This window comes from Harpia harpyja, chromosome 1 (assembly GCF_026419915.1).
Source record: "Harpia harpyja isolate bHarHar1 chromosome 1, bHarHar1 primary haplotype, whole genome shotgun sequence".
Classification (NCBI taxonomy): domain Eukaryota; kingdom Metazoa; phylum Chordata; class Aves; order Accipitriformes; family Accipitridae; genus Harpia; species Harpia harpyja.
In genome coordinates this window covers 101,525,123-101,551,655 of record NC_068940.1, presented here as the reverse complement: position 1 = coordinate 101,551,655, position 26,533 = coordinate 101,525,123, and the positions used below count along the sequence as shown (strand labels likewise).

At 37.4% G+C, this 26,533-nt stretch overlaps 1 protein-coding gene across 16 annotated transcripts in view; it reads right to left on the bottom strand.

Annotated features, from left to right (window-relative positions):
* KMT2C (lysine methyltransferase 2C) overlaps positions 1 to 26,533 on the bottom strand; it is a 201,057-nt gene that overhangs the window by 73,196 nt on the left and 101,328 nt on the right. For 14 of the 16 annotated variants that reach the window (XM_052807044.1, XM_052806979.1, XM_052807007.1 and 11 more), the window contains 8 exons: positions 22,552 to 22,714; positions 21,692 to 21,863; positions 19,734 to 19,848; positions 18,735 to 18,907; positions 17,827 to 17,987; positions 15,141 to 15,254; positions 12,697 to 13,430; positions 2,155 to 2,274 (listed from right to left, as the gene is read on the bottom strand). In XM_052807044.1, the coding sequence (XP_052663004.1) occupies positions 2,155 to 2,274; positions 12,697 to 13,430; positions 15,141 to 15,254; positions 17,827 to 17,987; positions 18,735 to 18,907; positions 19,734 to 19,848; positions 21,692 to 21,863; positions 22,552 to 22,714 (1,752 nt within the window). The remainder of the gene's footprint in view (positions 1 to 2,154; positions 2,275 to 12,696; positions 13,431 to 15,140; positions 15,255 to 17,826; positions 17,988 to 18,734; positions 18,908 to 19,733; positions 19,849 to 21,691; positions 21,864 to 22,551; positions 22,715 to 26,533) is intronic. The other 2 variants (XM_052807036.1, XM_052807091.1) reach the window with 1 other exon arrangement.

The following is a 26,533-nucleotide window of genomic DNA, read 5'->3' as shown; positions in this document are numbered from 1 at the left end:
ATTTTTTTCCCCACAAAGTATGCAAAATAAATATCCTCTATTCTATGATTAATTTTTCTTTTCTTTTTAAACAGTCAGCTCAGACAGTCATGGGACTTCTGAATAGGGTCTGGACACTTGATTACTTGCAATCATAGATGCTTTTGTTACACTATCAATAATCAAGCAAACATTGGAATTTATTAGGACTCAATCCTGCTCCCAAAGAGAAGCAAGAGCTAGCTCCACCAAACTCTCTTAATTCAGCAGATACAGAGAGAGCTTTTTATATTAATTCTATCAGTTACACTCAGATCAACACTTCCCATAATACAATGGTTTTTTTACAAAATAACAACTTATTTTTAGACAGCTTCTTTTTCCCCTTCCTTATTTTAGATGCAGACATACAACAGTTGTAGTCTTGTGTGCTCTGCAGTATTCACAGTATGTTCAACTACAATTAACTGTGGAAATGCAAGTATGTTTTTAATAATAATTACCTGATATCTATACTGTGATTTAGTTTGAATTTCTTTTTTTTTTTTTTTTTAATTTCAAAATGAACTAAACACAAAGAGGATCCTTAATCCTCCTTAATATTTTTCCAGAGAGAAAAAGAACGTATTGACAATGTCCCTGAGTTCTGGCTGGTACGTCAGACACCTTTACAACATGTTTCAGAGCCTCTAGTCTGTAAAAATGACAATAATTATGGTATACACTCAAATAAGCACCTTTTCTACTATGAAATAAGCACTGAGATTATTTATTGCATTTCAAATTTGTGAATAATCTCAGCTCCTAATACAGCCCGACTCCATCCACAAAGTGTCTAGATACGGTGTCTGTATCCAAACGTTTGCTGGAAACTATTTTTAATACCAAGACAAAACATTTACTCAGTAAAACAATGTTGACGGAACGACAAAGCTTCTTGGGGACGGTGTTGCCAACAGACATGAACAGTCTCTACTGACAGAGACAGGAGTTCCCTGGATGGAAAGCAGCACTATGGGCTCAATAATAGCAACACTATTTTTCAAATATGCCAACTCCTGTTTTAAAGAAGATATAGAAGTATATGGTCATAATTAAAGGGAGAATCCAACCATCCCATTGTTAAAATTTGATTAACATCCATCTATTAATGGAAAGAAAAATCAGATTGACTTACTCTTACACAAAGAGGTAATGTAACACAATGCTATTTTAGGAAGTGAAAGGAAGGATGCTATTGATGGCTGAAGTATTTATATGTACTAAGGTGAAACAAAAAATGCTGTCCTTACATATTTATGGAGTTAATACATATGCACACACAGGACATACAAGCATCAATTTTTTAAGATGTAAACTCTTCTGGCATGTTTCTTATTTTGTCCATTTCAGACAAGGTATCAGTATTGTTACTTTCACACAACTAGTAACCGGAATAAGCACATACTTGTATCAATGTTAATGCTGAATATTAAGCTGAAAATTAATGCTTGAAGCAGCAAAAGCTAAGCTAATGTCAAATTAAAATAAAATTAGCATGAGAGTTAAAGTGAGATGAAAATAAATCATTGGGAAGTTACAGCTATTTGTCAGAATTTAATCTTTTAGCTTTTTTGCCTTTATTTTAAAATCATAATTCCACTTAGTTTCTTCAGGTGTTTTTAACGGTAAACGTCACCGTGGATACAAGCTTTGCTCCATCTAATCAGATAGGAAAGTTGTTATTTATTCCCCCACAAGCTAAAAATGATGTCACTTTGAATCCACTCTGCAAGATTTCTCCACAGCAACAAATTCAAGCCACTCTTCAGAACTCTGCTCCTTTCTGTGCCTGGCTTACCTTACTGCCAGTCTTAAGGACATTTTCCTTCTCAGGTAATTTAATTTGACAGCTATGTAAAGCCAACCACAAAATGTGAGGTATTCAACACACACAAAAAATTGGTAATACAAGCTATTCTTTGCCATTGAAAATCAGGGCAATGCCATCATACTGCACACTCTGGAAAGCATACATGTTTTAACCTGAAAGCTCCAGAGTTTCAGTAATTTTTAAAGGCCTTAAAGAGTAACAGAATGGAAGATTAATTCAGTTGTGAGTTACAGAATTTCATCACTAGTCTCTACAGCAGAAAGATAGCAATGGATACATGAAAATAAATTCAAATTATTTACCACTTTGATGCTCCAAATGGCACTGCCAGGAAGCTGTCTGGATTTAAAAATGTCCCGACCTTCTGAAATGTCTGGGGACCAGGAAGGTGGGCTGACTGTATTATTGGTACTCCAAGCCCCCTAGGATACGGTAGGTGAGAAAATAGATGTATAAAACTTCGCAACATAAAAAAAAAAAGAGAAAAAAAAAAAGAAAAAAGCAAGCAACAAAAAAAATCTGAAAAGCAAAGCACATGCAGGCATAGGCATTTCTACGTTAACTTAAGTAGTCAATTAGTTCACTGAGCGAGAAGAAGGTGGGAAATTTCTAGGTTCTCATTGAAACATACACTAAAACAAATATTAACCTTCAACTGATGGTTAAGTACAACAAAATGAGTTTTATAAACAAAGCATAATACAAATCGAAAGCAAGCAATCATAACAGCAACAAATATATCCCTAAATTTTATTTCATCAAATGAAGAAGACAGTAGTTTGAGATGACAACATCCCCTTTTACACTTCAAATCACATTTTGAAAGAACAGATGGCCTTAGTTGACTTCTGAGTCTAAACTACTGACAATCACAGCAACAACTAGTTTGAGAAGTGTGTGAAACAAAAGGTATATAAATAAACCATTGGGGAAAAAAAAAAAAAAGAAAAATACCATGGTAATTAACAAAGTATCTCTTGCCTCCAAGTTTGCCACAAATAAACCATTATAAAATGCCACTACTAAGTTTTTTTCACCCCAGTGTTTTCATGTTACACTGTGGTATCAAATTTTAATACGTTATTATCTACATGTAATAATATACATCCATATGGTGTACCTACAAACTCTTTTTAACTAATTCATTATTATCCCTATTTATATAGTTCCCATCGTGGTGAGATATTGTATAACTCTGTCACAAGAAATATGGCAAAACAAGAAGAAAATACTAAGATGAACAAGAAAAAAAACCGCTGAAGTTCCTCATACACATTAAAATCTGTGGAAGACTTTCTCAAACCCTGAGTAAAGACTGCGGGAGATAGCCATTATAAATAACTTCATTCTAAATTTACACATTAGAATAGTTAAAGGATAATACGTTTTCCTAATTCTAAGTATGTGAGAGTAAGAAATAACAAATACCAAGGTGAGAAGTAATATAGATGAAAAGTATAGGTTTACATTCTTGAGAATGACACTCAGCAGCAGAATCACACGGATGATATGGAATAACCTCATGCATACTAATAGGCCCAACTATTCACACATGGATAACTGCTCATATGGGCAAGCCCAAACACATTTACGCCTTTGAATACTGGTCTATACAATAATAAGCAGTAAGAAAAACAAGGTAGCTTTGCAAAATGTGGTTTTTTTCTGAAATGAAATATTCTTCATGAAGAATGTGTGGGAAAGAGTTTCTTTGGAATTAACAACTCATCAAAACATATATTAATCTCTGACTGTAAATATGTATTTTGCTAACAGCTGTGCTGACTGAAAACAGGGCTACTCCTCAACTGATTTTAGGCCAGAAGTATTGTGGTCAAGACCTCCCTAATCCATGTGAAGCACAGCCAGGTTAGCTTAATCTGCCAATGAAAGTGAGTATGAGCCAACATCTTGCTTACCCTCGAGCACATGAGGAAAAGCTCATATGACGCCATCTGCTTGCAGAGCTGGGTAGGCAGTAACCTACGGCTGCTCAGATAGCTCAATATTTAAACTGGCAAAACAGATCCAAAAGAAAAAGTTTGGCAGTGACCTAAAAGCCTGATTATGCATAAAAGTTGCTTTTTAAAAACGCCAACATTGTCCAAGCAGTACAGCCTACAGTGTGGCCACAGTGGTGCTGAGCATAAATCTGCTTTCTAGGAGTTTAGTTATGCCCGCATGGGAAAGGGAATATGGACAGTGAAGCACTTAAAAAAAATAAAAAATTTAAAATTCTGCCCACACAAGGTAGTAATTAGGTACACAACCTACAAACTGCTTAGTGCCCAGAAGACTACCTGTGTGTTTTCAACTGTCCATCATTGTCTCCCCTCTGCCAAGGTGCTTCCAAAAAATACCCTAGCTGAACTGCTAGTGCCAGCAACTGCTCACCCGCACTTGGGTTAAAGTGAGTATGCTTGATTAAACAGCTTAAGTTCTAAGATTTTGCTGTCACAGTTTTTTGCTTGACTTCAGTTAGATGGTCATCATGCAGACGACTCAGCAGATGAAAAGGATCAACAACTTCTAACAAAGGAACAGTGTTAAGCAGAAACCTGCACCTGTAAACCTAGAGATGGACGAGAGTCCCCATTCACATCCAGGACCTAAGGGCATACTATTCATGACATAACACGGGCACAAGCGCACCAAGTCAGAAACAGGAGGAAAGCAAGCAAGCAAACTTCCACAGAAATGGAGGTTTGATACACCTACCCAAACACATTCCTGGGGTGACTCCGCTGAAACACATGTCACTATCTGTGCTGAACCACCCTGGGCTCCCTGCACGGTCAGCAACGAGAAACGGGTGCCTGGAGCGGGCAACTCACCGCACGGGATGGAAGGTGTCAGATTAGTCTTGCCCTACATGCCCCTAGCTCTCTCCAGCGACTCGTAACAGGAACCTCGAGGTGACTACAGCAGATCTTTGAACATGTGCGGTTGGGTGAATCCCACTGCTCGAGCCTGCAGCAACTTCCACCAGGCAGAAATGGCAAGACTGAAGTCTGGTTTTGTTATATCAAGAGCACTGTAGTTTATCAATCACTTCTCCATCAAAATCTCAAGTTTTTACTAAGCACTGTCACACTAGTTAGCAACTACATCGGCATGTCTGTGGCAACAGGAAATTTACCTTTACTATGCTAGCCGTATTTTTAGTATCAAAGAACATTCCATTTTGGCATGACAAAGTTAAAAATTCTATTGAATTTTAGTTACAGTTTCCCCATATTTCTAAAATTCATACTGCAGAGTAAGTAACTGTTCTTGTAATATGGGAACTCAAAGAAAATCTGTATAGCAACACCAAGAAAATCTGTGTATTGTAGAAACAATCTTTACATCAATCTATAAGGGAGGCAACATGCTGGCTGAGGGTCAAAATTCAAGATCTCAAATGTGCTGAAAATACTTATCAACAACTAAAACTACCTACTCTTATTTGGGACATCCAAAATTATTTTCCTTTTAAGAAGATACACTTCTCCAGTATTAAGTATATTCAAAAGATTAAAAAGCTAATAGAATATTAAATCTGAATATGAAATATTCAGTCTTGCAAAACAAAATTAATTGTATATGATTCACGAACCATATTGTTAAGAATTAAATGGGAAATTTAATCCAAGTTTTATTGTAGATCAGAAACATTTAAATTCTTGGTCAGATAAACTTAATTAAAAACACACACTTCCACAATACTATGAACAAATGAATTACATCCAAGAGATTCATTAATTATATTTTGGCTTTTAATTAATGCCTATTACCACAGAATACTGAAAAGAAAGTTCTATTCAGTTCATTTACATCAGAACCACGGCAATAATTATGTACTGTGACAGAAACAGGAAGTTCTAATTCTCCATCATATTCCTGAGTCCTCAAAATTGAACAACACAGCTGCAAGTAAATTATAACAAAAGGAAACCCAATGTCAGCAAGGGTCAGGAGATCTCACTAAATTACCACTGACTGTGTTTAGCTGCTTAATGCTTTATGAAATCTACTGCAACCGCAAATGCACAAAGCTGGATTTGCAATTTAATATTTAATGTAATTTTAGGGTTGTGAACAAAATTTAATCAGTTCAAAATATAGCTGTTCTCACTAAAAAAAAAAAACCAACCATAAAAGTCATAACAAAAACTAATCCTTGAAAAAGACTCTTTTTGATCTTCTTTCCCAACATCTACCACTACAACAACACATTTAGTGGTACTATGTAACTGAAGACAACAAAAAAGCCAGAATACCCAAGAAAGAACATACATCCGAACCCATCATGGTGCTCTGCATTTTTCAGTATCATTTTAGAAAATCTCTTAAAACACCTAGAAATAGGTAGTAAGCTGTATAATAGTGATCACCAATATCTTCATGATGAAAATTAAATACCTCTAATCATAGTATTTTCCATGGAACACATTCTAAAATAGTACTTATGGAATAACAAAAACAGTAGAACGTTATTATTTTCTATTCAATATTATTCTACAGATCACTCTCAACTCTTCGCCTACCAGTCTTACAATGCCACATGTTGTAATGCCCTCCATTTATTGACTTCATATTATGCTTTCCAGTACACAGTGCTGTAGCAAGAATAACTATATCAAATTTGTTCATTTCAGATACATAGAATATACCCAATACCATTTAAAGTATACCTCCACAGAAAAAAATACCCATTTTCCTTGCAAAGATTTATTTCAAACTAGATATATGTCAGATTAGTCATTAATAAACTTATATGATAATTTCTTTTAAGACTATTACTGCAGAAAAAAGAAATATGAAAAAGATCAAAGAGAGGCCCTGCCCCTGGCATAACTTTGCAGTTTATAGGCAAGGGTAGAGAATCTGCATATTCCGTGGAGAAGACACTGCACAGACACAACTCTGTGGACAACACTGTAAGAATTTTACCACGCTGGCACCTACTAGTGAGTATCTCTGATCTGCAAACAACTAAATTTTGGATATATGTAAAAACCAATTTGGTTCCACTATGGAGCGGGATAACAGAAACAGAGAAGAGACAGCCCACGGACCAAAACCCATGGGAAGTCAGTGAGACTCTAAGCCTGGCAGATGGAGGGTCCTCTCCCTGGGCCAGATGCAGATTTGAAGCTTACCTGTAGCTAAAAGTATGGATAATATGCTATCCTAACAAACACTGTTAGTAGAAGTGTACCTTACTGATAGGAGTTCTTATGCTGACACAGAAAAAACACATTCTCCGAAGCAGAATAAACTTGAACCAGCCAAAGCAATTCTTATCAGTATAACTGTACCTACCTATTGATTTATACATAGCTTCCCTTTTGTTTAGAATATGGATTTTCTCCTGTTCCTTCTAACCAAAGTAGTGATGCCTGCAAAAGTCCTAGGGGGGTGTGGTGGGTTGATGCTGGCTGCAGGCCAGGTGCCCACCAAAGCTGCTCTATCACTCCTCCTCCTCAGCTGGACAGGGGAGAGAAAATATAACCAAAGGCTCGTGGGTCGAGATAAGGACAGGGAGAGATCACTCAACCAATTACCGTCATGGGCAAAACAAGCTCAACTTGGGGAAAATTAACTGAATTTATTGCCAGTCAGTCAGAGTAGGGTAATGAGAAATAAAACAAAATCTTGAAACACCTTCCCCCAACCCCCCCCTTTTTTCCTGGGCACAGCTTCACTCCCGGATTCTCCACCTACCCCCTCCAGCGGCGCAGGGGGACAGGGAATGGGGCTTACGATCAGTTTATCACACATCTCTGCCACTTCATCCGCCTCTTCAGAGGGAGGACTCCTCACTCTTCCCCTGCTCCAGTGTGGGGTCCCTCCCACAGGAGACAGTTCTCCACTAACTTCTCCAACGTGGGTCCTTCCCACGGGCTGCAGTTCTTCACAAGCTGCTCCAGTGTGGGTCCCTTCCACGGCATGCAGTCCTTCAGGCACAGACTGCTCCAGCGTGGGTCCCCCACGGGGTCCCAAGTCCTGCCAGAAAACCTGCTCCAGCGTGGGCTCCTCTCTCCACAGATCCGCAGGTCCTGCCAGGAGCCTGCTCCAGCACAGGCTTCCCACAGGGTCACAGCCTCCTTTGGGCACCCACCTGCTCCAGCCTGGGGTCCTCTCTCCACGGGCTGCAGGTGGATATCTGCTCCACCGTGGACCTCCCTGGGCTGCAGGGGGACAGCCTGCCTCACCATGGTCTTCCCCACGGGCTGCAGGGGAATCTCTGCTCCGGCGCCTGGAGCACCTCCTCCCCCTCCTTCTGCACTGACCTTGGTGTCTGCAGGGTTGGTTCTCTCACATCTTCTCACTCCTCTCTGGCTGCAGTTTCTGTGCCCCAGCAACTTTTTTCCCTTCCTAAATCTGTTATCCCAGAGGCACTGCCACTATCGCCGATGGGCTCGGCCTTGGCCAGTGGCGGGTCCATCTCGGAGCCGGCTGGCCTTGGCTTTATCGGACATGGGGGAAGCTTCTGGCAGCTTCTCACAGAAGCCACCCCTATACCCCCCCCCCCCCCCCCCCCGCTACCAAAACCTTGGCATGCAAACCCGATACATGGCATCCAGCCAGGGTCAACCCACCAGAGGGGGAGAGGGGTGGTGACGACAGCAGCACTGATAGTGCAGCCCTGGAAGGAACTCATTAAGCCTTTTTAAACAGAATATTGTCTTCACAGTTTGTGAGATGGGTTTTAGTCCTTCCAAAATAGGAGTGATATATATAGTGGTGTTGCAGACACATCGCTAAAGCCTATTACAAATCCAAACTACTAAGATCCTATACAGGAAATCACTTCAGATTATACATAACTTTGTATTTAATAGTGAAACTGAGTAATTATTCAAATATATTTTATTAGCAATTCTATTAATAGATTTTTGAAGAAAGAGACAATCATTCATTCTACTGCCCAGCACAATACATTAAACTTAATGAAAAGAAATCCAAATCAGAAACTATTCCTTTACATGGACTCCCCTGACTCCAGTGAAGCATGTGTCTTATAAAATTGAGGAGCAATATATTCAGGATCCAGAGAATTTTTTTTCCTATTCTTCTTCCTATGAAGTTCCATAAATCCATTACAATTTTTTTTTTTTTTTTTTTGAAACAGGAACAGGACATTCCAACAAGGTAAACTACATATTAAAAGATTTAAATCTTCTACAAGAAAGTGGAGAATATTGCCACCTGTGGAAATTGGCTAATGTTGGCTTGTCTTCAGGGTCCACAGAATAATCAGACTCTTTATGAGGTATCTATTTTAAACCTGTACAGTCTTGGACAAGCAACTAGTTCTGCAATGATGCTCCTTTGTGCAACAAAAGAAAGCAGCTGTGGAGCCAATGTTAGCTTCACCAAGTACAGGAGCCACAACCTCTTTAATCAATAAAAATAACCCAATCCTATTTGTGTAACTTTTCTCCCTTATTTCACTGCCCTCTAAGACATGTTCCTAAGAACTCATGCAGCTGCAAGGTAATAATTGTATCGCATAACCTAGGACATGACACAAAGCGACACAAGAGCAGTATGGGTTATTGTTTAAACAGAAAGAAGCAGACCTCAAACCCATAAAATTAACCTGCTTTTGAGAAGGCAAAATTCCTCTTCAGTGACACCCAGAGAAGAACCACACATGACCTGGTTTATTCCAAACCGCTATATCTTTAAGTTCATAGAAGTATTTTTGCCTCCAGAATTGTTTTCCCCACTTTTTACTTGTTTTGGATCAATGTAATCACCTTCAGACAGACAAGCACTGAAACACTGTGTTAGGCTAAAATATTTTAAATTAAGTTTATGTCCCTTCTTCAGCGATGGGGCCACACTTGGCATGAAACAACAGGTCTTAATTCTGTGTTCTTACACCTGGTGAAAACCTGCTTACTTGCCTTCAAACCTGCCCCAAAGGATTGTCATGTAACAGGAAACCAAACCAGACCCTGCACACGTAAGCATCTGGAGAGCACTGAAAGTAGGCAAGAGGGAGCACTGCAAGGAAGATTACAGTTACAGCTGAGGCTTCTTTCTTTCACCAATTTGTGATTCAGTTTCTAAAATCATACATGAGTTGCTTATAAAGAAAGTCATATATAGGGCTGCTGGCATAAATATAAAAAAAAAATGTAGCACTTTTTTTCCTGAGAACTATAACAAAACTTAACAAAAAATCACTGTATGTAAAGTGTACTTTTTAAGATGACATAAATTGAGCAGAATTTGACAAAAACACAAGGTGTTCTTTGACAACTGAATATATAGAGAGGCTCCTGCTCCTATCCACAACTCTTAATTTGGAAAAGTACACAATTCTTTAAAAAACCAGAACATTTACAGCAAAAATAATAATTAAAAAAAACCCCACAAAACCAAAACAAAACCACAAAACCAAACCTAAACCAATTTCTGTGTGCAATTCGAAGGCTAAAACATTTAAACACATGCCTTACACATCGTGGATTTGTCCAATTACATCTTGCTTAAAAGGAAAGCACCTACCTGTAACTGGACATTTCTAAATCTCTTATTTATATGCTACAGACCACGTTTCAGTCCCTCAGCAAAGGCCCAAAGTAGGGAGTTAACATGGCAAACTTACAACACCAGAAATAATTTTGTCACTGTTTAAAGCATATACATATTTCTGCAAATATCATATGTAACTTACTGCACAGTGACCTAGAAAATCTAACTGAAGCAAAATAAACACAGAATTCCTAAACTCTGTGGATGCAGAAGTAAGGTCTTAATAATAAAGCTGGTTTTAGAAAACATCTATTATATACAAGATTTTTCTCTTTTTTCAAAAGATGCATTAGTTACAGGTACGAGACTTATATCTTCATGTCCAACATGGAAAATAAGATGAACAAAAGTAAATACTGACTGATGAAGAGTCTGAAAAAGATCACAAAGCCCAAATCCCTACCAAGTAGTTAAGCTTAATTTAGATTACTGGTCAGAAAAAGTGTTTATTTTTCACTAATCAAGTATCCGCAGCGTGTTCATTTTATGTAAGTCCTTACTCAAGACAATTTTTCACTGATTTCCACGAGGTGCCGATCTGTGCTAAAACTAAATAATCAATGGAAAGCAAGAAAGTGTACCGGGACTTAAAACAAAGTATGCATGTGCTTTTCTTACCAGAAAATTGCTATTCGCTTCACAGAAGTTCCAGCTTAATAGGTGTTTAAAGTGCAAGACAAAGATAACTGAAATCAAAAGAAACCTTCACACACTTCCAACATACTTTTACAAGACAGATAATTAATTTTACAAGTAACTTGTCCAATTCTACAACAGGTACTGCCAAGCTGCTAAGTACTTTCTTATTTTAAAATACAATTTTCAAACTGTTGAACAGATTATATTGATTTAGCATCACAGCTAGGATTTTGTGTTACACCTGACTTACGAACTGTAATTCAACTCAGTTTTATTTGCATTACTCACACCACATATTAAGAGGTTAATGTCAATACTCTATTGTACATAGAATATACAAATTGCTACTTTTACAGCTGAATTTTTTTGTTTTTTTTAAGACGTGTATCTATTCTGTAACAGGCATTTACAGTTGGCGTCAGCCTTCATGTTTTCCGGTTGTTAACTAATTTTATTACCAGTATCATGATGCTGGTTCCCATGCAGAGCAGGGGCAAATTGCACAGAAAAATATGTACAACTCTTACTGGAACACGAAAGATGACAATTAACTTCCCCAACAGAAAACCTGAATTCATTTTAGACTGCCTAAGAATCCCACCCCTCTTCAATTTGCATAAGGTGAGAAAAGAAATTTAATTTTTAAGACAGAGTATTAAGAAAAATTATTTTTATACACAGTTGCATATGAGGGTAACCCCCCCACCCCCAGAGATAGTCTAAAAGCTTCCAAATTTAATTTCTTATGTTTGCTGCCTTTATTATATACTTTTAACCCTTTCAGAACACTATCTCATACCTTTTCTTAAGAATCAAGAATCTTGAACCCTTAGATAACACGTAAAAATGGAAAGAATTGTGCAATATATAAAAAGCTTTTTTAATGCTAAGTTCAGAAAAGCACGAAATCATCAACCTAGAAGTCCCAAAGACTAAAAATAAATTGTGATGAGAACAGAAATGAAACACTAGATTGTCACACTGACATACTTTTTGTGTAATATTTTGTAAACACAAAATAAATCCTACAAATTGATAAACTATTACCCCACAACTACATGACTCAAATAGGGAGCAAGATGTTGCAGAAGGCGACAGACTTGAGGATTCTTTTCACTTATCAAATTTAATCCTAGTCAAACCACGACGATTTGTATCAGACAGTGCTTACGTGGTGTTTACTAATGTAACAAAGCCACCAAATTATTCACAACACCATTAAAAGTGTCAATCAAGATAGTATCTGGTAGCATGACGGAAAGAGGAGTTGTTGCAGGTTTTTCTATAAAGCCAGTTTCAGAAATGGTAGCACACTCTGAAAGTACTAGCCAAAATAAATGCATGTAGGAAAAAGATTAAGGGATAAGTTAAAAGGCACAACATTATATATATCTGCATTTGTAGCATATGTATCAAAAATATAACAAATTTTCTTTTATTTTGCTCTAAGCATGAGCCAGAAGAAACTTTAATTCTCACTAGAGAACCTTTATGATGTCTGATCTCTCAATTATTTAACAGGAAATTAGTTTTGGAAGAAATAAACTACACATTCACTTAGAAGAATAAATTCATACTACATCCTAAAAAAATAGGTGAATTTAATGCATTATACTGAAATTTGAACTATGCGCTTCATAAATGTATAATGAAATATTCTACATGCTTACCTGTCTTGATCTGGGTCTTCCAGGAGAAAACTTGCGTTTGGTGATGGCTGGTTTTCCCATGCCAATTTTTGGAGTGACTGATACGTAAGTTGTTGGGAGAGCACTTCCAGCAGTGGAAGGCAATGCTGGGGGCTGACTGTGCTGTACATCTCGTGCAGAATGCAAGTCTAATGAAACATCTGGTGAGGAAGACACATTTGTCTTGTTTATATTAACTGATGGGGGAAGTGAAGGGTAAGTCTCAGCTGGTGATTTTATGGGTTTGTCTCCAACTGGTGAACTATTTGCAGCACCTTCATTTGCAGTAGAAGTTTCTACCTCTAGAAGAGCTGGTGTTTCTGACTTTTCATGGGTTTCTCCTTTTTCTACATCTTTTTGCACTTTTATTATTTCCAGTTGTTGTTCTACAGGGGTACAAATATCTCCTTTACTTTCAGTCTCCTGTATTTCTGGCGTCACAGTTGCGGTCTCAGGTACTGAAGACAGAGACCGAGAGTCTACTGTGGATACTTCTGATACCTCCACACTACCTTGTGGTAGCTGTGTCTCTTCCACTTGTTTGTCTAACTCCTGCTGAATTACAGCTTGAACACCTTCCATCATGTCCATCATTTTCTCAGTCTGACTGTCACCAGATGCTGGTGTGTTTTTAGGAGACATTTCCATTTCAGCTGAATTAATTTCAACAGAGACTTCTGTTTCCAGTTGTGTGGTCTTTTCTTCTGGTGATACACCTGTAAGTACAACCACATTAAAGACTCAGTGCGAAAAAGAAAAACTTACACAGGTGTAGTGGTCAACAAGTATACTTGGTATGCATCAAGTACACCAAGTACATATCACTTTAATTAAGTGAATTTAATACGTAGCTTAAAATATACTTCATAAAAATCTTTCTTTGTACCTATGTTTACAATAGTCTATGTTTTTAGTTCATTATTTTTCTTCCCTGGAAACACAGCAGAGTAAATCACAAGAAACGAGACCCATGATTAATTTTGAGGAATCTGAACACACATTTCCAGGTAGGCAGCTAAAAGTAGGTTCTCCTTTTTCATTTCTGTGTATTGAAAATGCATGCTAGCATAAGTTAATGTATTTTAAGCAACTGTCCCAACACTTTCAAAAAGCAGAGAGCTAAGAACAGGACAAGTACAAATAAAAAATATTTCCCTCCTAGCGCTCTTTCAGACTTTAGGAAATCACCTGAAATGAAAACAGTTGATGCTGTTTTTTAATTTACCAATGTCTCATGGAATTCTTCCAAAAATATTTGTCTAGCCTTCCTTTGAACCAAATCAAGCACTTTTGATCCACAACTTTGTTCACCAACGAGTTCCAGAGTCTTGTATCCATTCCATGGAGAACCACATTCATTGCTCTGATTTTGGCTTCTCATATCTTCTTTTGATGGGCCCTGATTCTCTTACAGGCTACTTACTTTCTATTACACTTGCACTCTTCTTAAATTCACACTGCTACAACCTCCTCAGCCAATACAGTTCAAAGCCTAGTATTTTATTATGAATGTGTCTTCGCTGATCATTTTAAATCATGGCCCTTATACCACAGGCTGTGATGCATAACAGAGTGATCACAGCTAACCTGCAAGATATTTTTTTTTTGCTTTGCCTTTAAATGCATGTTTCTTGTTTCCCCTTAGAGCAACCATCCTCCAACATTGGCTGGGAGTGGAAGGGACATACTGGAAAGTTCTTTGCCATTGATATCAGTCACTAACACATTTAGAGCACTTGACCCAGAAACCATTCTATTTGTGTTTTTTTCTTTGGCTGGTACTTCATTTGTGACTGATAAGATATATTTATTCCCAGAACACAAATGATCAGCAACTGCAGCACACCCTGTCTAGATGACTCCATTTGTTTATTAAACAAATTATCTTTTATTTACAAAGGGAAAAAAGAATAAAAGAAATCCTTCACCAAAGATATTTGTGGAGTTACAACCACAAAGCACATAAACTGGAAAGAAGTTCTACAGTGTGCCCCAAAACACACCAGGGGAAATTAATCCAATCCAATTATTTGCAGCTACAAAGAAAAAAGACTTGAAGAGAAAGTGTGAGTGACTGTATTTGAATAGCAACAAATAGTGGTTTTTACTATAAACCTCCAGTGTACTAAAGCATTTAACTGTATTTCAAGCTTTTGGAGAAAGCTAGTCCCACCAAAAAAGCAAACAAACTTTCTCCTATACAAACACTCCAAAGACTATCTTTGCCTTCAATAAAATACTTCTTCAGCAAAAAAGTTAATACTCTTGCTTGAGAGTTCAAATAGTAGAACTGATGCAATTTGTCTCCTACTGCTTTCCAGGCACTTTTTCCTCTTCAATTTATGAAGTACCACAAACCTTACTGAATGGAAGAGGGTTCTGAAGGGTTCTGTGCTGCATTTTCCCAGACTGCAAAACTCTCTTACCGTCTGTGACACATCCAACAGCTGATTCTTGACCAGGACCATCATCAGTAATGGGTTGTTCCTGAAATGTTGCATCCTCTCCACCACTTTCCATTTCCATTTCATTTGTACAAGCTTAAGGAGAGGCAAAAAAGTTATCAAAAATTATTATCATGTTTATTCTGTTACTTTGGCATCAGTAGTTGCTGTCACTGTTTGACCTTTTGGCTAAAGAGAATGATATTTAACAATATGATAGGAGTTAGGACAAATCAGGTCCATAAGAAGGTTAGGGAGACTATATAGTACTCCTGAAAGATTAAAAGCCTTTTTCTCATTAACACTGAAGCTGTTTTATACCTTTCAGACAGTGAAAAATGTCTGTAAAGCAATTATATACACCTAATTGTGAAAATTTTATTTACACAGTCACAGACTTTGCATTACCTGAGCAATACAAAGAAGTCTTTTCTCAAATTCCAGCCTGCTAAATTCAACAGAACTTGTAGCATGAAGGCTTCAAATTTTTATACAGATACTACAATGGCCACCTACTATCAGCACTTGGAACACTGATTTTCAACATACCTGTTCAACAACATGAAAACTAAATTTTGCCACTTTAGAACGAGGATACCTTAATCCGCAAGTTCCTCCTCCTAAATAAAGGAATTTGGATGGAAGAAGTGCTACTGAGCGCTTCTTCGGCTGACAGTATCTATAATAGCTGACAGCTCTATAATAGAGCACAGAAACAAGAAATACTTATTTTTTTCCTCATGTAAAAGCTTTTTCAGTTAAGGAAATTCATTAAAATGCACTAGACAAAGTAGGAGCAGGAAAAACAAAGTATAGAGTACATGTAACCTCCAAAGGAACTGATCCTCCAACAGATGTTAGCACAAAAAAGTCAAACGAATATAGCTTTCTGTTCAGGAAAGTAAAGTTCAAAAAGCCAGGAACTATTAGGTAATGCTACTTTTAGCACCTAAAAACTGCTGTCAGACTCTGCCAACTTTAAAGTGATATTTTAACTTTGAGGAAATAATCATTTAGATTGGCTCCAAATCTGATTTTAATGTACAAAAGTGCTCTCCTGGGTATAAAACACTGCATGACTGTACTGATGTAATAGCTCCAGATTACTCCTAGTAGTTGAGATGACAGTCCTGTTCTTCCTTGGGGAGAAGAGCATGCTTGTCAATGCTTCTACTAGCTAGAAATCCTAACAGAAGCATTACTTAAAAGTTGAGCCTTTCAAATAAACCTGTTACTTACTCAAAAGGGTTTTCAGCAGAAGACTGGGAGTTTTTCCAGCGCAAATTTTGGATATTACTTGGACATCTTCCTAAACGTTCTAAATACACTGCCTGAGAGTCCAACAGCCTCTACTAACCTTTCAGAATGGAAGTGATCTTCAAAGGTTGAAGTTGCCACTTTTGCTAACTTGGAGCGTGTGTTCACTGACAGAGTTCTTCTGCTCACTTACATACTTGTACCTACTGTCACTGCCCTTCCTCCAGGATCACCTTTGTCATCATTTCTTTACTGCTCACAGAAGGTATGCACTTACACATACCGGCTAACATCAAAGAGAATGACTTGTTTACACAAAACATCAGTTTGAACACACAAAAATTAGAGTTTTGTTGTAGTCCAACACTTCCCCTTTCCAGTCAAAAACTGTCAGGCTTTTGAAAACACAGACACTTATGCAACAGAGCTATCAATTTCTTTTAACGAAAGATCAACGCACAAGCATTGCTGTTTAAGCATCAAAAATGCACATGGCAGTGGTAGCGCAGTTAATCTGTTAGATTTCATGTTGCTTCCAAATTCAACCACAACTGTATTTCTCTTAGGAAATTCAGCCTGCATGGGATTACGTACTATCCAAGACAGCACATGGTGTGAAATACACAAAGGCATTCAGTTATGAGTTCATTACACAGGTCCTGTGGATGACCCACCAGGCTCAGATCAACAGATCCGAGTTCCCTCTGTGCTTCCTTACTGTTACTGCGTAATTTTTAAAAAGCACTTTACGCTTTTCTGCAACTTCCCTTTCCACCTTTTGCTTGATTTGTCCATTTAGACAAAAATCTCTCAGAAACAAGATGACTAATCATATATTGTTTTGAAAAAGGACACCTGATTAAAAGCTGTTTAGTTAAATATACCTGTCCCTTGAACATAGTCTAGCTTCCACTGCGGTGTCCTGCCTGGACATAGTGAGAAGAATGGGCACTATGAAACTGACAAGTAGCAAGGGGGAAACAGGAAAATTGGATGTCTCCAGGAACATCTACCAGAAGTTGGCTTGTGCCTGCCAGTTAGGCACAAATGAGTAAAACAGTTAGGCTCTCCAAGGAATACATTTATGAACTGTACCACGTTACAAAAAAATATTAAGAGAAGTTTACAGCTACAGGCCAGGAAGCTGGAGCTGGAAGGTTGAGAGCCACCGTTAAGGTGCTTACTTGCCCATGTTCCTACAACACAGGATCCTGAAGTCGGAAAACCAAAAAGCATATTGAGAAGACCACTCACCCATGGATTGCTTGAGAAGCTGCTGCTAAATAAAGGAATGGATGAATTCCACAGAGTAGAATATGAGTGGCTGGTTCACAAAAAACTTAGTCAGACAACTGCAGATATTTATATACAATGTTAGCATTTTGGAAATACAAAGATTGCGTTTGATTACCTGTTATACTGTCAGGTTGAGGAATGAGTTCAGAAGTGTCCATTACATCACATGACTGAGTCTGATCCCCTTCTCCTTGTTTACAAAGAGTGCAGATGTAGTCTTTCAGCTGAGACTCCAATTCACTACCTGGAGATCTGTCACATTCTATGTGAATCCACCTGGGGAGATTAATTTACTGTGACTATGATTTTAATAATAAAAATATAAAGTATCCCAGTAAAAGATCAGTTAAAAAACAGCACTGTTTTCCATCCCTATGGGGAAATAAGAAATTTCAGCCAATGCTTTATTACGGAGAATTTTAGAGAAATGAGCATGATACATCAGTATGTCAAGCAGTGAACAAATTTAAACATGAAGACCTAAACTGTCACTAAAGCCAACTGGACACCACTACATGTACGGCAATATCAAGAAGTTGCACAGCAAGATACAATAGCATTGAATATGAAACACAGTCTACATTCTTAAAAGGCTCCCAGTAGTGCTTTTTTTTTTTTTTTTTAATTACTGGCATAGAAAACCACATAAAATTAAACAGAGAACACATACCTGAAAATTTAAAAAAACCCAGACCATTGCAAACAACAGTCTTTAAAAGTTAGGACAATGAGTCTTCTAGTCTGCTTACTCACAAAATAGATGCAACGTAAGAAGCAGCAGCAGCACATTTTTCTGCACCTCAGGTAACTGCCAATTGATACTTACTTGCTAAGATTAAAATAAGACTAGCTACTCTTGTTCGCTGTATTTAGGGATGAAGGATCAAGATGTTGCACAACAAGATACTATAGCACTGTACATCAAACACAGTCTACACCCTTCACAGAAACGCATCAACATCATACAGTTCATCATAAGCTTTAGGCATTTTAGTACAATTTTACAAAAATTAGGATTCTTACCTTTTGCACATGTGACAATGCAACATATCTTTCTGGAAGTCTTGGAGGCACAGTTTTTCACAGAAAGGACAAGGTAAGTTGTCTTGCTGTTGGTAACAACTGTCACATACCAAACAATTATGGTGCCACTGACAACTTGTTCGTGTGCCACACTCAGCACATACTCTACAGTTCTAGAGATCACAAGAATTTAGTTGTTAATTGTTGTATTTCACAATGTGATAGAACTGCCATTAACTGACATTTTCCTGTTTCGAATTAAATTAAATTAAATTTCCATCCTTGATAACACTAATAAATTATTCAGGATCTGATAATAGAACACGAAGAGCCTGTACAACAGCAAGAAGAGTTTCCTTGCACTACTACCTGACTTGAAAGGAGTATTTCTTACGAGACCAAACTTTTTTATTCATTTTATGACTGCCACAAACTGGCTATGAAATTACATACATCTCATATACAGGGACTTTCCTTGTTATGCTGAAATCGTGTTTTTATTATTACTTACACTTACTCACAAAGTTACTGATAAAACAACAAATTCAAGCCGCCCTCCTCAAATGCAAAGGAACCCTTGAGCTGCAAATCTGCTGTTCTGGTAAGCAAGAAGCAGTTGAATATAAAGAGCCTTCAAGTATAGATTACATATACTATTGCATAGGTTTTAGTTTACATGTTAGTTTACATTGGATCATGAGAGCCGCTGTCATTAAGTGAAGGTTATCCACTCCACCTGGATCCTACGCTTGCTTCTCTTTTCCCCTGTGGGGGTTGATTTACTGTCCTACACAGGCTGCTTCATCCACAGCACTGACAGCTACCCTCAAAGAGCAGCTGTAGAGCCACATGATTAAATACACGTGGGATTCCTTCAGAAATTACAAGTTATGTTACATGGCAACAGCAGTCCGCAATACACCTAGAACAGCATAATGTGGGTAACAAAATTTGGGTCCTTATAATGACAAGGAATTATTCTGAAACCTTTCAACTTACTTTACATTTCCAACCATTTGTTGGTACAGCGTCCATAACTGGTTGTAGACAGAAAGTATGGTAGCCTTTGTCGCATGTATCGCACACCAGCATCTTGTTGTCTTCCCCAGAATGTCTAAGAAAAGTAACAAGTGGTTAAAAAAATTATTTAAACAATCCATAACAAAAGATCTATTTAATGAAAAGTCTAAACAGGAAGACACATAGCTGAGCACATGAAAATACATGAATATCACTTACAAATAGCTCCAACGATAATGCCCTCAAATTCTTATTTAAGTATGAATGAAGGTCACCACGCTTACTTTAACAACTGCTGAGCCTGTGCCACCATGCTAGAAATCGGCCCACTTTCATTTACACACATGTAGTCAGATTTAATGGCCCTTCTGTACTGAAATCAGTTCAAATCTGAAATATGTGATTTATTTCTTTCTGAAAAGAACATGAAATTGTACTTGTTCCTATAAACAGTCTGACTGTATGTTTTCCAAAGGAAAAAACAAGCCATCACCTCTGACTACCAGAGCTCCTATAATGTCAACCAATATGACTGCAAGAGCAAAACAAGCATTAAAAGGAAGAGATTTCAATTTTCCTACAGTCATGTATTACAGAGCTCCACCACAAATTTCAGTGATAAAATAAATTTGCAGAGAATAAAACAAATAGTTTGGTAATCTCTAAAGGCACTGTGTTCTGCCTTAGTTTAAATAAATTAATTCAATAAATAAGCATGCAACAAGATTTGCCTTGATAAAGCTTCACAATATATGGCATTACACATACTAGATACTACTTCATTACCTGGGAGACCTGATATTTTAAAAAACAGTAAATGCTCTCTCTTTGCATGGAGGTATGTTTAAAATGCTATTCTTTAACACTGGCATAAAACTTCCATACTCCATAAAGTAATAGGTGTGAAAACATCACATTTTCTTCTACTTTTCCACTAGAGAGGTTTGTTAGCAAATACTGTAATTACCCAGTACAACATTTTTAGGGATATTTTTTAGAATGTGCTTCACTATTGCAACTTCATTGCTGGCATTTGCTATCAGCTGTGTGTGATCAGGGAACAATCTTCTTTAAGTGGGTGAATCTCAATGCTAGCAAATACTGAGTGTTCTGCTTGGAAAACAGCAAAGCACTGACTGATCAGGTACATGAGGCAGTAGTGAAGTGGCTTTTTTCCTTCATACTGTCTCAGCTGATCTGACTAAAGCTGAACAAAACTCTTATTTCTTTTCTAGTAAGCACTTTAAAAAAACAAAGCCAAGCAAGCAAAAGGACCCTGCAGTGCCCATCAGATTAAGTTATGTAAGAACAAGCATACAAGCGGTCAGAGTTTTCTAAGTGAACCCTTAGGATATCGCAACAATTATGTTTCATTGTCTCAGTACTTGTCTGGGGTAACAATTCAATCATGGTCACTCATGTCACTTTTTTTCTTTGTTCAACTAAGCCATGTTTTTGTTTTCATAATGACTCATTAAGTGCCTCTGAAAGATATTACGAAATAGAAGAGAGGGCCTAATGCAGGGGACCTACCCAGTTTGTGGTACATGCACAGCTGAAATGTCAGCTGAGTAAGAGCACAGGTTCCCAGACTGTAAAGGCACTACAGTAAACTAATTTGTTAATTTGGTAAATTTGAGAAAAATCCTCCTGTATAAAAGGAGGAAAAAGTCAGAAGGTTTTGCTGCTCTCCAGAACCTGCCGAGATAATGGTAACTCTGGGGGTATAATCCACAGGAGTTTCAGCTTAGCTTTTTTAGAATAAAGTTCCCAACACAAGGGTCTGTTCAGCTACTTAATGTAGTATCATAACAGATGTATCTGGGCAAATAATCTAAGCTTTTTGGAAAAAAGAACAGTTAATATAATAGATGTTTTAAAATCACAGCACATAAATCTCACACTGTCCTCCTCCACGTCCTTTAAGTCTCACTTACTTGCAGTTCTGGCACACTTTGCAATCAGGACACTGCCAACCTGCTCTTTTTAAAGGTGTAACTTGTATGTCCAGGCACATCCCATGGTAGTGCTGGCCACAGGTAGTACAAAAAAGTTGATCCAAGAGGTCTCCAGGGCTGTCACACACTGCACAATTTGCTTCTTCCTTTGCTACAAAGAAATTATTTTTTAAATTATTTTTTCGTTCAAAATTATGAACAATTCAATGAACCCAACGAAGCCAAGAAATTCTTTAGTAGTTCTTATGCATATACAACTTGATCATTCTATGAAATTCAAATTTAATTAATATACTTAACTACTCCTTTAATTTGGTTTTCTGATATACTCAACTAATCTTCTCGTAACAAAAGTATGTTCATTTTAAACCTTAATAAAGTCTTACCAAAGGAAACAGTTTTATTCTCCTCAAGATAAAACTGAGAGCTTTAGGACCAACTCTCCCTTAGAACAGGTACAAAATAAAGCTCCTAACAGATCTAAATCTATTATTTAGCTGAAGTGTTTGCAATATGGTTGCCTAACTTGAGTTAGGACAAGTAAGCAAGCCTATGGATTTGAACTAAAACCTGATGGAAGACAAGTCTTACGAGTAAACCCTTCCCATGTTCTGTCATTAAAAAAAAGAAAAATACTAACTTTGCTGTGCACCACTGTCAGTCTTTAAAAACAGAGGAGTATGAACTTGCATCTTTCTCATACCTGAACATACGTGAACTCTTAGGTACATGAACTCGGAAAACAGGTCTAAACGAATGCACTCTTAAGCTGATCCTGACACAGATAAGTTTTCATAAAACCTGGTACTAATTGTGTCATTTGAATACAGTGTACTTACATCTTTCAGGAGCCTGATCAATATGGTCTGGACAAAGGAGGGACAAGTTACTGAAATCCTGAAATGTGCCTGCTCCAGCAGCACAGGGGTAATGGTACATCTGGGTACATTTCTCTTCACAGCATTTGATAGTGGCTCCAAGGTGCTTACAATATGCACATCGCTGAAAAACAAACATAACAGATTGTTCAAAAACTATTTTTTTCTTGTCATTTTTCAGCTAGATCTGTTCCCCAGCTTCATTTAACAGACAAACAACTCGGCCAGTAGAAGAGAGTGAATGCTGAGGAGAAGGAAGCTAGTGGACTGTGTCTTTCAGTGGCACCCCCATACCTTTCCAACTTAAAATGTTTAATGAAACCCACTCTAAATTCACCCCGATGATGATGACCAAGATTCTTCTTGTCACAGAAAAGCATTTTTCTTTTAGAAGTTATCTAACTTGAGCTATGCCGTCAGTAGAGGCTTGGAGACTTATTCTGAGTAATAAAGGCAGACCACACTATGCTGTCAATAGGTTATAACTAAAAACCACCTAGCTCTGTAAGTTGTAATGTAAAACTGTAGACACTGTAATCAGAAATGCAAATGGAAATGAAGTATCATGTTCTATTGAAAATCTTACTGACGTTATACAATTCTCTCTGGGATGATGATGCATTACATAACCTAGCACTTTCTTCTCATCTCTCCATTCAAGGCTACACAAATATCACCACAGAACTTTGAGAAGTCATAAATAAGCATGATTATTATTAGAGACCATAGTCACATTTGTAAAGAAATAATTTCTCAGAAAGAGCTACCCAATAACCTTCCAGTTCTCCAGTCAAGAGGGAACAGATTCTATCAGTCTGCTTGTAAAGTATCACCCACACCTTTCCGATTCAGTTAATCAGTCTTTTTTCTTTCTTGGATTCATTATAGTCCCTGAAGCACTGTAACATGCTTTTGTACTTTTTCACCAAGGCAACAATACTTTTAAGGCTAGAGCACAGCACCGTAAGATGTGGAATAAACTTAAGAAAAAACAGGTCAGTAGCTCACAGGAAGGCATACATAACATACAGCAACAACTGAGCTTGGGGACTCTCATTTTTCATAATAAAAATGTAACACAAACACTGGCATGTTTGATTACTAGCTCAAGTGTCAAGTTACATCCAAATATGAACATAAACCGAATCAAAGAAAAGTTACATACGGCATCTCCTTAATTCTTAGAATACGGGCAATATTTATTACCATAATTATTCTCTGTTTCAAAGCCTGGCATGAAGTTAGGCATGAAATAGTGCTACTACAATTCTACAGATATCAAAACCAGCCCATATGAAAATACAAATCACAAAGCTGGCCGTGTTAACAGCTACATTGATATTCTTGAAACCAGATGAAATTAACGTCTTCAGCAAAATATCTGCCTGCACCACAACTCATGGACAAGAGAAAGAAAAAATATTCGTTTATGCTAAACACAACTGCAATGTAAAAAGATAAAACGCTTCAGCACAGAAATTAAAACAGGTCACTAAGGACAACTACTGCCATGTTTCTGTGCTACAATGCTAAGTCTACTCTTAGAGCTGCAGGACATCTCACCTCTACCCATGTCTCTAACACCTACTAACAGTATGGAAAAGATGTATTCTGTTACTTTACCAGCCAAAATGCAGAGAAGAGGAGGGGGGACAAGATAAGCAAACAATAACAAGGAGTTCCTGAAGCAGGTAAAGAAGGTACTAAAAGTAATGACAGTTAAGGACTGCCAACAAAGCCAAAGTCATGCAAGAAACTCATTTTAGGAAACAACACATTCAGTAAACACTTGCTGAGAATGCTGTAGAAGGTAAATCCTGAAGTCTGATGTGAAATCATGAAAATGTAGCCCAAAGCCTCCACCTTCATGAACTGCAGCTGCACTTTAAACAGCATAAACCCCACTGCACTATTTTGTACTTGACACTCCTACAGCCAATTGAGATGCCCAGATTACAGCTAAGGCCCAACTCTTACAGACAGGCCACACATTTTTCAAAGGTATTACTCACTAAGAAACAGTAGGAACGGGAACCTGGGAGGAGCTAAGGTCCAAAACGTGTCCCTCAAGAAAGTATTCAACAGAGACTTTGTTGGAACCCATAATAAACCCTTAAGAATTATCTAATCAGGAAAGACAATTATGAAGAACTGCAAGCACTCAAAGAATCCAACATTTACTAAAAGCTGGGAATAATGGATTAAACAGCAATATAAATGGCGTTTTTAAACATCACATCTGTTTTTCAAAACCACTAATCAAAAATTATACATAACAAATGTAAAATCAGAATATACCTTTTCCCAAATGCTATATGACTAAATGATGAAATTATTAGAAATGAGCAAACTACAGGATTACTGCAAAGCCTTGAAAAATGTTGATGTTGATTTAAGGAACCATGTAAAGATGCTGGAAGAAAAACGGAAGCCCAAATTACATTTAATTGAACCCTTTAAATCCATCTGCTAAACTGCACTGGCAATGAAAAGCATTTGGCAGCTAAGTAAAATACACACTTTAAAAACAATGTGGTATATATCATCTGAAGCAAATAAAAAGCACAGAATATCAACATTTGCTGAATTTATAAGAGAGATAAAGCAGTCTGAAGAAACAAATGCCCAAAGGGATTTTTCTGGCAACAGCTGTTGATGAGAAGGGTTACTTTTCCAGCAGCAGAAGCCAACACTTCTCTGAAACCAGGCCACATGCTATGACCCCAAAAAACAACTATGCAGCTATTATGACTAACTAACCTTCATGAAGAAAGTAAGGATATGAACAGTGAAGTATATTAATTAAAAAAAAAAATCAAAAGCTCTGCTAAACAAACCCAAATACTACTTTACTACTCTATTGCTAAAATATGGCATCAGTACAGTAGGGGGTGGAAGGAAGGAATAAATCACATTCGCAGTAAAACGCCAAGTCTCTTTACCACACTGTATGAGGACAGTAACAGTGATGGAGGCAGTACGGAGTCTTCAATTTCATTAGCACGAGCAGAAAATAAGGCGTTATGTGAAGGGGGTGGAAGCTGAATCTGAGTATTCAAAGGGTAGGTATAGGAAAATGGCAAGCTGTCAAAGCAAGCCGAACACTGTTTTGTTCAAGGATCAAGTAATTTTACAGTCCTGTTCTACAGAAAAAAAACTTTACAAGGTGTCAGAAAACTAGAGAGATAGTTCATTACTTATTCACAGTACATTCAACAAAATAAACATCACTAAAGCAGTGTCAGCAGACTATTTTCCTACTCAAAAAGTCCTTCATTGGTTACCGACTGTTTTCTTCAGCAAGCTCCTAGTACACTCACCCATGACAAGAAAGCTCTGATCACATCCATACTTCTGCTACTTCTTACTATCGTAATTTCCATGATTTAAAACTGCCCACACCTCCTTCTACTTGGTCTTTTTCACCTTTTTCATCTGATTTTCTTCATACAGACAGAAAAGCATCTCATTGTTAAAAGCAAATAGCTATATGTTCTTTCAAATTTCATTTTGAAATTCCCTTTATTCACTAATCCCATTGGATCAAATATAACACTTACACAAATACAGTGAAAGATGAAGAACTACGTGAATTAACAGAAAACATAAGAAAACCTGATCAATCACCTCCTCTCTTTTCTAGTTGTATGGGAGTACATCCTCTGTGCCCTTAGAATTACTTCATAGTACTACTGTCTCAGCAACTGGACAAGTAGCAACCCTTCGGAGGCAGACATTAAAGAAGGGCTGAAATAGAGACTTTGAATAAATACTTAGTTGCAACCTGATCAGTGCAGTAAAGTTAAATGTTAGTATTAGGTATTGCAAAATGTTTTTTAAGCAAAATGACAAAAGGTTTTCACTGATTATGAACTTACTTAGCTTTAAAGATGTCAGCCAACAAACCCTGTGATAACAAAAAGTAATTTTAATTTTATGATAG